Source organism: Xylaria bambusicola (assembly GCF_022495145.1).
Source record: "Xylaria bambusicola strain CBS 139988 unplaced genomic scaffold F5B22scaffold_72, whole genome shotgun sequence".
NCBI classification, from domain to species: domain Eukaryota; kingdom Fungi; phylum Ascomycota; class Sordariomycetes; order Xylariales; family Xylariaceae; genus Xylaria; species Xylaria bambusicola.
This window is the reverse complement of record NW_025953625.1, coordinates 137,733-150,824: the sequence shown is the minus strand read 5'-3', so window position 1 is coordinate 150,824 and position 13,092 is coordinate 137,733. Positions and strand designations below refer to the sequence as shown.

Below are 13,092 nucleotides of genomic sequence, written 5' to 3'. Positions count from 1 at the left end.
GTCAGCATGAACTTTTATCTCTGCCGCAATTGCTTCATAGATCAAGTCCCGGTCTGGGATCAGGGCTCTTCCACCGGAATTTCTCAGCTACTCAACGAGAGAAAGCTGGCTCATTGGTTCCGGTCCATGAACTACGAGTAGCCCTCTTTCCAAGCTTCGCAACGATACCAAGACAGAGCTTGGAACATAATCTTAGTCAGATGGCCAGGACATGAAAAGCTTAAAAAAAAAAACAAAATGCAAAAAAGATAATTCCACTGCAGGGGTACGCAGGCAGTAAGCTACCTATCCCGAATCAGGAAAATTTGGGTGCCGTATGTCGGTAAGCATCACATACACCAACAAGCGTTGCGCACGTGCAGATTAATTTTCGTAGACTAACGAGGAGGTAGAGATAGGTTATCCACGTACACTCGCGCGTATTGGAGCATCTGCCGGTCCAACTGGGTTCCAGAGGAGGTTGAAAATTGGATAGACTTCGGTAGCGAGGTTATAGACCTGGGCAAGACAGACGACTGAAGAATTTTGTGATGTCGTGTTAAGGGTCAGATATTCCTGCGCCCTATAGCGTTTTCGGGACTCGGAGTATGGATCCTGACTAGGTAGGTAGGTTACATTCGCGGAACGGGCTGGCTCGACGTCCGGCCTATCAGGTGGATAATGATTCAATGCTCGGAAGGCATCTAGGAATCAGGGGTTGTGCCATGTCGTTCAGCCTCTTGGTTACAGTGGAGAGGCCAGCCGATCGCCGAAAGGTGACAAACCTGTGGATCGATTTGAGCAGAGTCATTGGTGCCAAATAGCAGAAAAGGCAGCCTCTAGGTACGTGCTATGACGTCCTGCCTCACGGGAACACTCAATGGCATATCGTGGGCCTCGTGCGGACTCGTGTAGGCTTAGTGCGCCATGTGGAATGAAAACTACATATGCCACTCAACAACCAACATACCTACATATGTGTATGTGCTTTGACGCCTATTTTCGGCCATTGTGGGGTGAGAAAGACATGGGACCACGAGACCTACCTACTATGTAAGTTGAGGTAGGTGGTATACGTAGAGAGACGACCAGGACGGTAAATACTCTCATGCCAACACTGAGGTATACATACTTACACACAAGTACTTACAATAGAGCGAGAGGGTTAAATGCCAGTTACGGCAGACACCCGGATCTAACATGCCGCTAGCCAAGATAGCATGACAGAGTTAGCTATAGCTAAGTAGGTAAGTAAGTATGTAGGTAGGTACTATAAGATGTTACATACATACCACGGGTGACTGATATATATTTGGTAGTAGGTCAGTATAAATAATATCTTCACAGGCTGGCCAGGGCAGCTACATGTGACACACGGCACAGGTCGGTGAGTGGCGCTGGCACTGTGCGATGAGGAGATATTTTAAGCTCCGCCTGCACTGTACCTTATGCGTAGGCAGTGTAACTACCAGGTAACTCGACGTCCAGACACAAGTAAGTAAACCATATCAATCCTTCTCCACACGCGTGTTCCATCAAGTTGCTGGTCGACACAAAGCATTGTCTGGCCCTGGCCTTGCCGCGAACTACAGTGCGCGCGCTACTATCTACCTAAGTAGGAGTAGTTACTCAGTAGTTACCTGGTAGTCGCTCCCTTAGTAAGTTGTTACCTGAGCCCCCTCGAGCGGCACAGCGAGCCTCTCATATGACCGGGTTCTCGAGAGTCGAAGGCCAATAGCAAGGTGGGGAAGAGTGCGAGCGAGGAAGAACTTTCGACCTGCTGCCGTTTTATTCCTGGATCCCACGCATACCTACCTAGCTTCCAGCAGTTTTGACAAGGTATTCCCGAACCCCCGGGGCATCGGGGCATCGGGGCATCAGATCAGGGCATCCATCAGGGCATCGAGCGGACAGACATCATGCACTGCGCGTGCTCACCGTAGCCTGGATACTTACCTATGGGAATAAAGTACAGACCGACAGACAAACAGACAAACAGACAGACAGACAGATAGATAGACAGTGGGGTTGGTTACCTAGCCGGGATTCGAGCTCTGTGTCGAGCGCCCATCTTTGTAACCAGCCGTCTCTCTCTCTGGTCACCGGCCTTCATCCAACCAACCTCCGCCTGTCGCGCTACGGCTACACTACAGCGACGCTACAGCTACCAGCTAGGTGCAGCACTATTGTTCTGTCAGTCGTGCTATTCCTGCCGCTGCTGTACTACTACCTGTGTGCAGAGAGATCCGCAGGTCTCTCCGGCACGGCGGTTTAGGTAAGGTCATCGCACAGCTTCCTGCTGGGCTGCCTATCCACAGATTCCACACCAATATCAAGATCATACCATCCTCACAGCTCCCGTACCTACACCACACTCCTCCGGCTTGCATGACGGCGCTTCGCACAGGACCGTCCGTAGCTTGCTCGTGCTTTGTATCAAACATCCACCAAGACTCTGCCTCCCTGACCCTCCACCCCGTCGAGCACACACCCACACCGACGCCGTCTTGCAGCTTGGTCGCCTGTCTGCCTTTCCGCTTTGGGCCGTAGCAACCAACGCTCACCATTATAGTCGTTTAGTGGCCCACAATCCTGCCTAGTAGGTCTCCCTCCCGAGTACTCAGTACCAACACACATTGCTATCCATGGGTGCTGTGAATGGTAAACCGATCCGACCTGCAAGTCGTGCCGTCCCGGGCTTCATGCCATCAACTACTACGTATTGTCCACTAGAACCCTGCCTACTTTGGTCTTTGCCGAACGAATCCCAAGAGCCCGGTTGACGCCTGCGCAACCCCTTCTGCATCAGCATCCACCATGCCCAAGCTGACTTATTACCATAGCTAGGTAGTCTTAAAAATGTCAATCAAGTATGGACCCTCCTTTCCTTCCTCTTCCTCATCTCGTGCCCTCCCTTGTTTGGAAACCCTAATCACTACGCTCTTGTTTTCTCTCCGAAAGACTGATGTGGTGGTATCCGACATTCAACCCTCTCCCTTTTATGAGCAAAGTCCTCAGCCTTCAGTATCTATCGTCCTGGGCAATTAGGCTACCATTTGGTGCTAGGGCTCGAATATGGATTACGGGCTTCATGAACAGCATGCCTCATATATCTTGAGCCAGAGCAGCCGAGATGAAGACGAGACTGACTTGGAAGCTAGCTGGGTTATGCTGTCCCGGTCTGGGGACATAGAACCCCTGCCACACGAGAGCATGCTATTCAAGACTCGGGGCCGGGTAGCTCTTAACATAACGACACCAAATAACCCCCCTGGTGTTACCCCGTTCTCCATCAAGAGCGAAAGTGGTACTGCCTACATCACAAATCAAAGGGTAAGTCGTCTTTCCAAGCTTCTAACACATTAGCTAATACAATAATCTAGTTGATATACCTACCAGCTAACCCCACGGAACAATTCAAATCATTCTCAACCAAGATCCTCGGCTGTCAAGATGGTCGGATGCGCTCGTCCTGGGTCGGGCCTTGGTACTGGGAAGCTAGTGTGCGACCCGTTCCGGATGGCAATATCCCCCCAGACTTTCCCAGAGTGAATCTGAAGTTAACTTTCAAAGATGGCGGCTTCAGCGAGTTTGAAACTAAGTTCGTCGAAATAAAAGGGCGGCTTCACCACGCGGCACAAATTGCAGAGGAATCAGGCCAAAGAAATTGGGCTCTCAATGTCCATGATGAGCAGCTTCCGGAGTACACGGCATCACAAGGCCCAGGTCCTTCGAGCCAAAATCGACCAACTACCATCCAGGAGACAATTCAACGTGCCGATAACACTAGTCAACAAACGGGGACAAGTCAAGGGATGCCCGATGAGCCGCCCCCTGATTACGATGAAGCTCAGGCGCAGGCTGTCAGCATGCGCTTAGACGAACAGCTAAGGGAGGAGGCAGAAAGGCAGTGAGCCTGCTCTGGCTTTTCCAGGCAGACTCAGCCTGGAACGGTATTCTTACATCAGAAAGCTTGGCGGCTACACTGATGATCACATGAACATCAGTTAACTGTGCATATTTGATCTGACATTCTCATCGTGTCCCTATACTAGGGTTCACATCCTGGATGAAGGGTTAGAATGGACATCCCATGAAATTCCCAACAATCATACAGCATGATGACATGGTGATTGTATTCATAACAAAATGCAGACGTCTAAGAAGCGTTACACGTCATGATACATACCCAGCTATGCTACAACTGTCACCACCTTCCTAGGAACATGGTAGGTGTCTGTCCAAAATTGGCATATGTACATAGCAACACATCGTAATACCTGGGCCAGAGGAGGCATGGCGGTCTGTACTCAAGTAATGTAGGAACTAGATTAGTATGACGGCAGCCAAACCAATCCAATGAGAGGTTGCATAGATGATTTTTTTTGAACCCCGAGTTAGCCGTGTAATAAGGTATCCATTAAATAGATTAAATAGAGAATAGAGTCAGTCAAGCAGTTCGGAGTTGTGGAGCTTTAGCGTCCTTGCATCGGCCGGAATGTCACGTGATTTCAAGCTACCTAGGTACCGACCAGCCAATGGCAACTGCCCAATTGCTGATGCTCGTAATTTTCTCAAAGCCAGCCATTTCGGAGGTCATCTCTTCATCCACCACCCATCGCTCTACCCACTACAACAAGCCATTGGACCCGTGCAGTGCTAAGCCGATCGCCATGGGTGTCTGGGACGTCATCAACGACCTTGTCGAGGCCGCCACGCCATGGAGCACGGCCGAGGCTGAGGCCCCCCCCGCTGAAGATAAGGTACGACATAGTTGACCCTAAATGAGCTACTTATAGCTGCGGGAGCCACGAACCCGCGCACATCCTCCTCCGGACCTGTTTCCTATCTATTCGGCTACCGAATCTGTCTTACGGACACGTTGAGCTTTGGCGGACGAATGACAACTACTAATCCGACACAGGAAACCACTGAGAGCCAAGACGATTCTAAGGATAAGGCTGAGGAAGAGGCAGAGGAGCCGGAGGAGGAGGAAGAGGAAGAGGAGGAGCTTGAGGATCCTAAGGATAAGTTTGAGGAAGGTCAGTCAATCCCGGTTCGGTTCCGGCGGGGCGCGGATGTCCGAGACACGATTACGCCATTTTGTATGCGCTCATATCGCATGTTTTTATGATATCTTATGTCCCAGCCTCGAGCCACAACGCCCGCTAGAGATCATGGAGCACTCGCTGATGAAGAGACTAGAGTGCCGAAACTCTAAGCAATGCGCCCCTGCGAAACATCATTTCGATGAATGCGTCGAACGGGTCACGAACGCTTCTGATGACGATGGCGAGAGTGAGGATTGTGTTGAGGAATGTGAGTATCCGCCGTCCGATTTTGGCCCAAACCGTGGTTCCGGCAGCATTCGTAGCATATTTCATTGAGGGGTCATGATTAGTTTCTATCGAAATACGTCAGAAGCTAACCTAACCCCCTCCTACATAGTCTTCCACCTAGCTCATTGTGCCACTCAATGCGCTGCTCCCAAGCTCTGGTCTGTTCTCAAATAAGCTAACTTGACGCCTACGGTCGAATTCACTTTCGACTCCCTAAAGTCTTGGCCAGCATTTCGCGGATGGCGGTTGTGGATCACAGCCTACTACAATCTGGCTCGTCGAACGACAAGCGAAGCATCTTCAGATGTTTTATCCCTAGCGCCAATCACGTCTCTTGTATCATAACAATGCAGTCGCCCTGCTAAATAGATCTCTGTTCTTTTACATGGATGTCTAGATATTATGTCTTATGAAGCAAGAATATATTCAAGCATTATACAAACCGCCTTAGCTTTTGTACAACATACACCGGCAACCAAAATTAGCGGTTGAGTCTATGTTGCCAAGCAACTTGCTTCAACTAATTACCGACTTCAATATTCAAGTTCCTATGGCACCCGGCCTAGTGTTTTTATCATCAACTATTGTACAATGGTCTTCATCATCCAACACACCTAGTCTTTCAACAGGGGTTGGAGGTAAGAAACTACACACAAATAAGGGCAAGCAGAAGTAAGCATGAGTAAGGAGCAGGGGCGCTGAATATATTGTAGGTACAAAGCCTGAACACCTAGACAGATGTTGGGTATGAATAGAATCACGAACGTCTTTTTTGCTGTTGAGTATTGAGCCAAGCTCAATCTAATGATGATCACTTGGAATAGGGAATTCGGACACAGTTAACTTTTCAATTGACTCTAAATGAGTGACATACATACATATATCATGTGGCAACACAAAGCTTAAAATGCGGCTTGTTCTCCCCGTCTCACTATCTGCCAACTTTGTCTCTTGTAGTGAGCTTTCGTAACACAACACCTCTGGGTATAGGAGTGCACCAAGTTTAAGACTACGAATATTGAAGACAATATTAAGGCGCTATGGGTACTATTATACTTTGTAACGCCTACTGAAGCACCTAGCTAGCTCATTTAGCCTGCACATTAAAGGACCATCACCAGGCGGTAAGATAAATTCCACTTAGAAAACAAGGAAACAAAATATGATAGAAGTGCGAGCCTCTATACTGTGGATTGTAAACACGTAAATAAACAATGCAGTTAATCTGAATGCAAATATACATAACAACCAACAATATATTAATAGTAAATATACTGCAGACATGCAGATGATATAATTAGGAAAAGACATGAACAGCACAGACATGGATAGCACGCATGGTGTTACGCTCACATGCAGCGACAATATACTTAATTAAGAACAGCATGGACAAATGGATGGGTACCTACATATATGTACGCATGTGTGCTTGGCTAGACAAAAATTACCAGACGTCAAATGTGACAAATTGCTCTCCCATACATCGAACAATAGTGCAGTCATCGTTTCTTCTCTCCTTTTATCAATCTACAACGCTGCTTGTCAGAGGGAGGAGGGTGAGTGAGACTTGGGGCTATTGGTAATGCAGAGCAATATAGGTAGGCATGCACGCAGTAAGTGTGTTGAAAAACACATCTTTGCCAGAATCCGACAAACTTTGGTAGGCCGTTGGTTCCTTTGCTTTTTGTTCTCTGTGGAATGCATCGAAATCGTCTGCTTGTGACGACGGCCGAGCTGGAGGTGACATGTGGTCCCAATTTGGTGGCATCCCCCGACTGGCGTCTCCAATCACGACCCAACCGTCTTCCCTGTTTTGGTGTGCGAGGTGTCTTGAAGGTGTGGTGGATACTACATATAGGTATTGCTCTCACGCATGCTGTTATGTTATGCTGCATGACATGTTTGATCTTGTGGCGCTTCTATGCTGGAGATCCCTGTTGGACATGGTCTCCCGTATATGCATACAGTTCCGTGAAACTACCTACTTACACAAACTTAGGTAGAACTCGTAAGCCTCAGATTGGGTTCTAATGGGTCGCACTTTTACACGGGTTGTGGCGTTACTTACTAGGTAGATATATGTAAGTGCTTACCAAGGTCTTATGTAAGTAGAAATCACCTACCAATAGCTAAAGCGTAGGTATCCCTTTAGCTTCCATTTCACATCCGTGACCTGCTAAGATTTTAAGTGACCAATTACTTAGAAGCATAAATATCGCTTGAACTTGTACTCCACTTAAACAGATAACTGCAAGTATAGAAAGCTACGCTGATCTTGGTGTCCTTTGGGTGACGGCTTAAGTAGGTATTGGCAAAGTTGATTCACTAGCATGGGTAAGAAGAAACATAGCACGTGATTAATACTAGGTCAACAAGATCACGGAGATGAAATGGAAGCTAAAGGGATACTAAAATAGAAAGAAAGAAAGAAAGAAAGAAAGAAAGAAAAAAACCATGTGCCATTCACCTGCATAGGTATTGCAAATTTCAGCCGCCATCTACAGCTGAGATGTTAGGTCTTACCTACTTACCAACCTTGAAAGACCAGTTCACAACTTGGAGCGCATCTCTACATGAACAACTAACCTCGAGTACCACTACGTCTCTGACCGTGATAAGACAACCTGGAACTGAACGAACGTCAAGAGCTAATGAGGGGAGACCCCTGAAATATCCGGCCGCAAACTACCCAAGGTTAGTGTGACCACGAAGGCCTAGCCCACCTCCCACCTAGGTACTATTTGGATAGTGCCCCGGTATCTGCCCGGTGCGGTGCCTAACCGGGTAAATCCAGCAACAAGCGCAATGCACGTTCAATGCAACCTGCCTAGAATCCTGTATCTTTGACATGTTCAGCTCCTGAGGAACCTGTGGTATCTCGCCTGTGACGGGCAGAACAAGGGAGATCCATACCGTGCAACAGAAGAGAAAGAAGCGTGGGATTGGATGCAACTGCAACGCCAGCGCGACATTCCCTCATTCGGACCTGCTTTTCAAAACTGGACCAATGAAGTAGTACAGTACCTATTGGTCTGCTTCGCTTGCTTCTTCAGACAATTCCTTGTTAATTCGCGGGATATATTGCTACTTCGTTGACCCTCATTGACGTACTTCAGACGTATTGCTGATTACACTTATTCATTCCTTATCACACTGGCTGTTGAACACGCTCGGTAACTTTAACATTATCATTGGTTCATGCTGAAGCAGAGTATCTCATTGTACACCGACGAAGAAGAGAATAGTGTTCACAACTTTGAACCAAGTGGCAATGAGACAAAGCGGCCCGGTCCATCGAGTTTAGAACCTTGGATTAAACAACTTGTCTAGCACTCGTCTCCGTCTTACACTTTTATCTCTATCTGTCTATTTATTTATTTATTTTCTTTTATTTTCTTTTATTTTCTTTTCTTATATCTCTATCATTATTGCTAGAACGATCGTCCCGGCGATGGCTACGCCGACACATGGGGCAGCGGAGGACCTAGGAGGAACAATAGAGTTGCGCAACAACACCAACAGCAACGCCACACTCAACCACGACTGGGCGCATGGTGATGCATATACGGAGGATAAGATCGAGGAGGACTACGATCGGCACACGATGATGAGAAACAGAACAGCCGGGAGGGATGGCTCTCCCTTCCATGGCAAAGATGGCCTCCAGCGGCTTTCTTCCCACGCCGACGACGAGTTTGCCGCGCGAAGCGATCGCAGTGGCTCGATTGCCTCTACAGAGCGCGTAGAGACCGCGGACGGAGCGGGAGCGGGGGCGGGGGCGGGGGAAGGCCATGAGGAAGGCGAGATGGTGTACAAGGTCTACAGGCGGAGATGGTTCGGGCTCATACAATTGACGCTACTCAATCTCGTCGTGAGCTGGGATGTAAGTCCTACCTCTTATTTTCCACCGCTTCTCTCCCAGCTGGATGACGGCGCGGGGCAGGCACATCGCAGCGCACCGCAAAACGTCGAGATGCCACAAATATCGTGGCACAATGCTGACCTTCACAGTGGCTCACCTTCTCCCCGGTCTCTCAATACGCGGCCGAGTACTACGGACATTCCGAGTCTGACATCAACTGGTTCTCGACGGCCTTTCTCTTCGCATTTGTCGTTGCGTCGCCCTTGACCATCTACATGCTGCACTGGGGGCCGAAGCAGTCGATCGTGACGGCCGCCGTCTTCACGATCCTGGGCAACGTCGTACGCGTGGCTGGATCGCACTCGCGCGCCGGCGGCATTTACGGCGTCGTCATGTTCGGCCAGATCTTGATCGGGCTCGCGCAACCCTTCGTCCTAAGTGCCCCAACGCGCTACTCTGATCTATGGTTCACAAACCATGGTCGCGTCGCTGCCACGGCCCTCCCGAGTCTCGCAAATCCCTTCGGCGCCGCCCTCGGCCAGCTCATCGTCCCGTTCCTGGCCACCAAGGCCGCGGAGGTGTCGAATGCCGTCCTCTACGTAACCATCATCGTATGTTCTCTATTCCCCCCTCGCCCCCGACGGTGCTTGATCCCATGCTAACCTCTTCATCAACTTCACAGTCCGTAGCCGTGTCCCTCCCAGCCTTCTTCATCCCAGCCGCGCCGCCAACCCCCCCGGAACCGTCCGGCTCGAGTTCCAAGGAACCCCTCCGAGAATCGCTACGCCACCTGAAATCCCTCGAGCTGTGGCTGATCCTGATCCCCTTCGCCGTATACGTCGGCTTCTTCAACAGCATCTCCTCGCTCCTCAACCAGATCCTCGTCCCCTACGGCTTCAGCACCGACGACGCGGGCATCGCCGGCGCCGTGCTCATCGTCGTGGGCCTCGTGGCGAGCGCCATCTCCTCGCCGATCCTCGACCGCACGAAGGCCTTCATCCTCGCCATCAAGGTCGCCACGCCCATCATCGGGCTCTCGTACCTCGTCTTCATCTTCGCCCCGGCGACGCGCACCCTCGCGGGCCCCTTCGTCGTCCTCGCCATCCTCGGCGCCGCGAGCTTCTCCCTCGTCCCCGTGGCCCTCGAGTACCTCTGCGAGCTCAGCTACCCCATGAGCCCCGAGGTGACGTCCACCATCGCCTGGGGCGGCGGCCAGCTTCTCGGCGGCGTCTTCATCCTCGTGTCCGACGCCCTCAAGGCCGGGCCCACGGCCGACCCGCCCGCGAACCTCGACCGCGCCCTCATCTTCACCGCCGTGATAGCGCTCGCCGCTGTCCCGCTGCCGCTGTCCCTCGGTCTCTTCGGACGCAAGGAGAAGCTCGCCCTCAAACGTCTACGAAGCGACGACACGACACACAGCCAGAGTGATGGCGGGCAGAGTCCTGTGTGATATCCATTTGTTGTACCCGAACTTTCGCGTCCCGGTTGGATTTGGATGTTTGTTTCTGGGTGTTTATCTCTGGGAGGGTTTTTGCATGCTTGGAGCGTCGTGGCCGGCGGGTTAATTGTCACATCCCCCACTTTTAGTGGCGTGTTTCTGGCCGGATCGTATTATCACCATGTTAAGCAAGGCATGGGAGTAATAAGTGCATTGGGGGTAAATTACGATGAATAGCAATGACTGTTATGATGCTAAGTTGAGTCGTTCACATGGTGATTGATAACTGCTCATTGCACGAGGAATGCTCAGTAGTATTAAACAATGCTTGTAAATGACTTTGCACACATGATGCATGCCCCTGCGTATTTTGCTATTTTTTCAGTCCGTGATCTCCGCACACCTGCATTGGCACGTTGGCCCATTTCATTTCTATGTTTACTTCCAACCAAGAGCAGTCTCCCATGCAGCCCTGAGCCTCTCGAGCTCCATCCAGCACCAGCGCCCGTCCATTTCGAACTGGGTCCTTTTCTCTTCAGTCAAAGTAGTTGCATCCCATTTCCGGCCTATCGAATTGCGCAACATGCCCTTGGATTCGTCTCGTTCAAGTGCCTCGGCGTCTTCAATACGGCCCTCCCAACCCCAGCCTTCGACTTCTGACTTTTTGGGTGCCGAGTGACCTGAACGTGTGACACCAGACCCCCATTTAATATGATGTGCGTTCATAGCATCTAGTGTAGACTGTTCGGCCAGCGCGAGCCACGTCGTTGCGCATGCAGCTGTGTATACGTCGACAGTGTGCCAGGGGGAGCCACAGAGACGCGACAAGTGCATTGTGACCCAATACCAGAAGAACAAGAACCAATCGAGTGGAAATATGGGAGTACAGACGATGCCCGGGTGTGAAAGGTAGAATCGTGGTCTCACAGGCTTGTCTGCGATCGCAGGTGATGTGAAAAAGGAGGCGGAGGCGTTTTTCACACTCGGTAGGTCGGCTGTCAGGCAGATGAGATCTGTAATGCGTTTACTGCTTTCGTAAGGGGGCATATATCGACGGGCTTGGAAATCATCAAAATCAAGATGTTCATGGCCTGCATCTATACTGCTAGTCCAGACCACGCGACCTGGCGCCTCACTTGCATTTGCACGGCTCAAAGCAGGCAGTAGTTCATGTGCTAGTATATAATGTCCGAAGACATTGGCGCAGAACACTTCAGCTAGCTCGGGAGGCGAGCTAGATTTGGTGCTATCGTCCCCTATGAGTTTCTGTGACTCTAGCACTACCGCCTTTGGTAAGGCCATTTTGAAGGCTGGGTACGTGGTAGACTGGACAAGTCCGACAGCGAAGAATTGCCGGGCAAATCCTAGCCAGTCGAGTCCTCCCCATCCTCCAAGACCCGCATTGAAGAGGGCGGCATCGAGGCGAGGTATTTTCACGTCGTCGATGACACCCGTGGGGTCAGTCAGCTTGCCATTAACCAAGCGATCAGCAGCAGCGCGTATGGACCGGAGATTGCACAAATCAACCTCGAGGCTCAGCACGTGGACCCTCGCGATGGCTGTCTGGGGATCGTAGTTAGCTCCGAAGTGAGCTTGGAGCGTTTTCGACGTGTGCGCAGTCTGGTGAAGATGTTTCCGTAAAGCTAGCACCGTATCCCGAGACTTGGTTTTGGACCGCGTCGTTGGTATTAGGATAAGGTGGGAAGAGAGAGGTCGTGAGCCGAGGAATTCGTCTATCACTCGTTGGCCAATGCCCACCCCGACACCGCTGGAGCCTTGTTAGTCAATTGATTTGCAACGAATGTACATGCTCTCATACCTATTAGCTCCCGTAATGAGAACGGAGAAAAGGTCGTCGCCTGACGCCCCAGCCCAGGGGGGAGACGACATTGCAAGTGAAGATAGAGAGATAGCTATTGGGGTGGAGCCAGTACTCAGTAGCACTGGAATCGGTGGATAGAAAGCTACCGAGCTGTCCTTGTAGCAGCCGTAGGCTGGCTACCTTCGAGATATGCCAATACGAAAAATGAGGCGGTGAAAATGGGCGGTATGAGCTCCTTGCTTTAGGCCATCGTCTTGCGCATACTAAATTTCGGTAGTCCGTCAATAGAGGCGGGAGAGCAAGTTGGGATAAATTGACAAGTCTCCACCATGAGGGGTACTATACAGTAGTACCTACTGTAGGTATACAGATACTGGCTGCTGTGTATACATACATACCCATGTATTCGCTGATCCTACATGGGGACGTACGGTCTACGTCATGATATATGATATCTACTATTTGTGTTAGGTAGTAGGTAGCGAGATGATTTTTCGTACTCGTATGTGTTTTCGGATCAGGCGTAATGAAGGAGCTCCATATGAGGTTACATCATTTTGGGTGAGCAACTAAAGCTGTGCCTGGTTGTGGGTATCTCTACTGGGTACCTCTACTAGGTACCCCACAACCCATGAGGGTAACCTTACTATGA

At 50.3% G+C, this 13,092-nt stretch overlaps 4 protein-coding genes across 4 annotated transcripts; 3 read left to right on the top strand and 1 right to left on the bottom strand.

Moving 5' to 3' along the window:
- Positions 1–2,702: 2,702 nt before the first annotated feature.
- Positions 2,703–4,444, top strand: F5B22DRAFT_522671 (uncharacterized protein). Its single transcript, XM_047972641.1, has 3 exons — positions 2,703–2,849; positions 3,046–3,312; positions 3,363–4,444. The coding sequence occupies exons 2-3, from the start codon at positions 3,055–3,057 to the stop codon at positions 3,891–3,893; spliced, it is 789 nt and encodes a 262-aa protein (XP_047825751.1). The 5' UTR covers positions 2,703–2,849; positions 3,046–3,054; the 3' UTR covers positions 3,894–4,444.
- Positions 4,445–4,652: 208 nt separating this feature from the next.
- Positions 4,653–5,366, top strand: F5B22DRAFT_651669 (ubiquinol-cytochrome C reductase hinge protein-domain-containing protein; the record flags this gene model as incomplete). The annotated part of the gene is made up of 3 exons (XM_047979502.1): positions 4,653–4,742; positions 4,904–5,021; positions 5,185–5,366. The coding sequence occupies 3 exons, from the start codon at positions 4,653–4,655 to the stop codon at positions 5,364–5,366; spliced, it is 390 nt and encodes a 129-aa protein (XP_047825750.1).
- A 3,109-nt stretch (positions 5,367–8,475) lies between these two features.
- Positions 8,476–10,843, top strand: F5B22DRAFT_522381 (major facilitator superfamily domain-containing protein). Its single transcript, XM_047972638.1, has 3 exons — positions 8,476–9,201; positions 9,330–9,791; positions 9,863–10,843. Exons 1-3 carry the CDS (start codon positions 8,770–8,772, stop codon positions 10,628–10,630), a joined length of 1,662 nt encoding a protein of 553 aa, XP_047825749.1. The 5' UTR covers positions 8,476–8,769; the 3' UTR covers positions 10,631–10,843.
- Positions 10,844–12,857, bottom strand: F5B22DRAFT_522354 (uncharacterized protein). The gene is made up of 2 exons (XM_047972635.1): positions 12,438–12,857; positions 10,844–12,386 (listed from the first exon to the last, which is right to left on the bottom strand). Exons 1-2 carry the CDS (start codon positions 12,506–12,508, stop codon positions 11,057–11,059), a joined length of 1,401 nt encoding a protein of 466 aa, XP_047825748.1. The 5' UTR covers positions 12,509–12,857; the 3' UTR covers positions 10,844–11,056.
- Between the last annotated feature and the right edge of the window lie 235 nt (positions 12,858–13,092).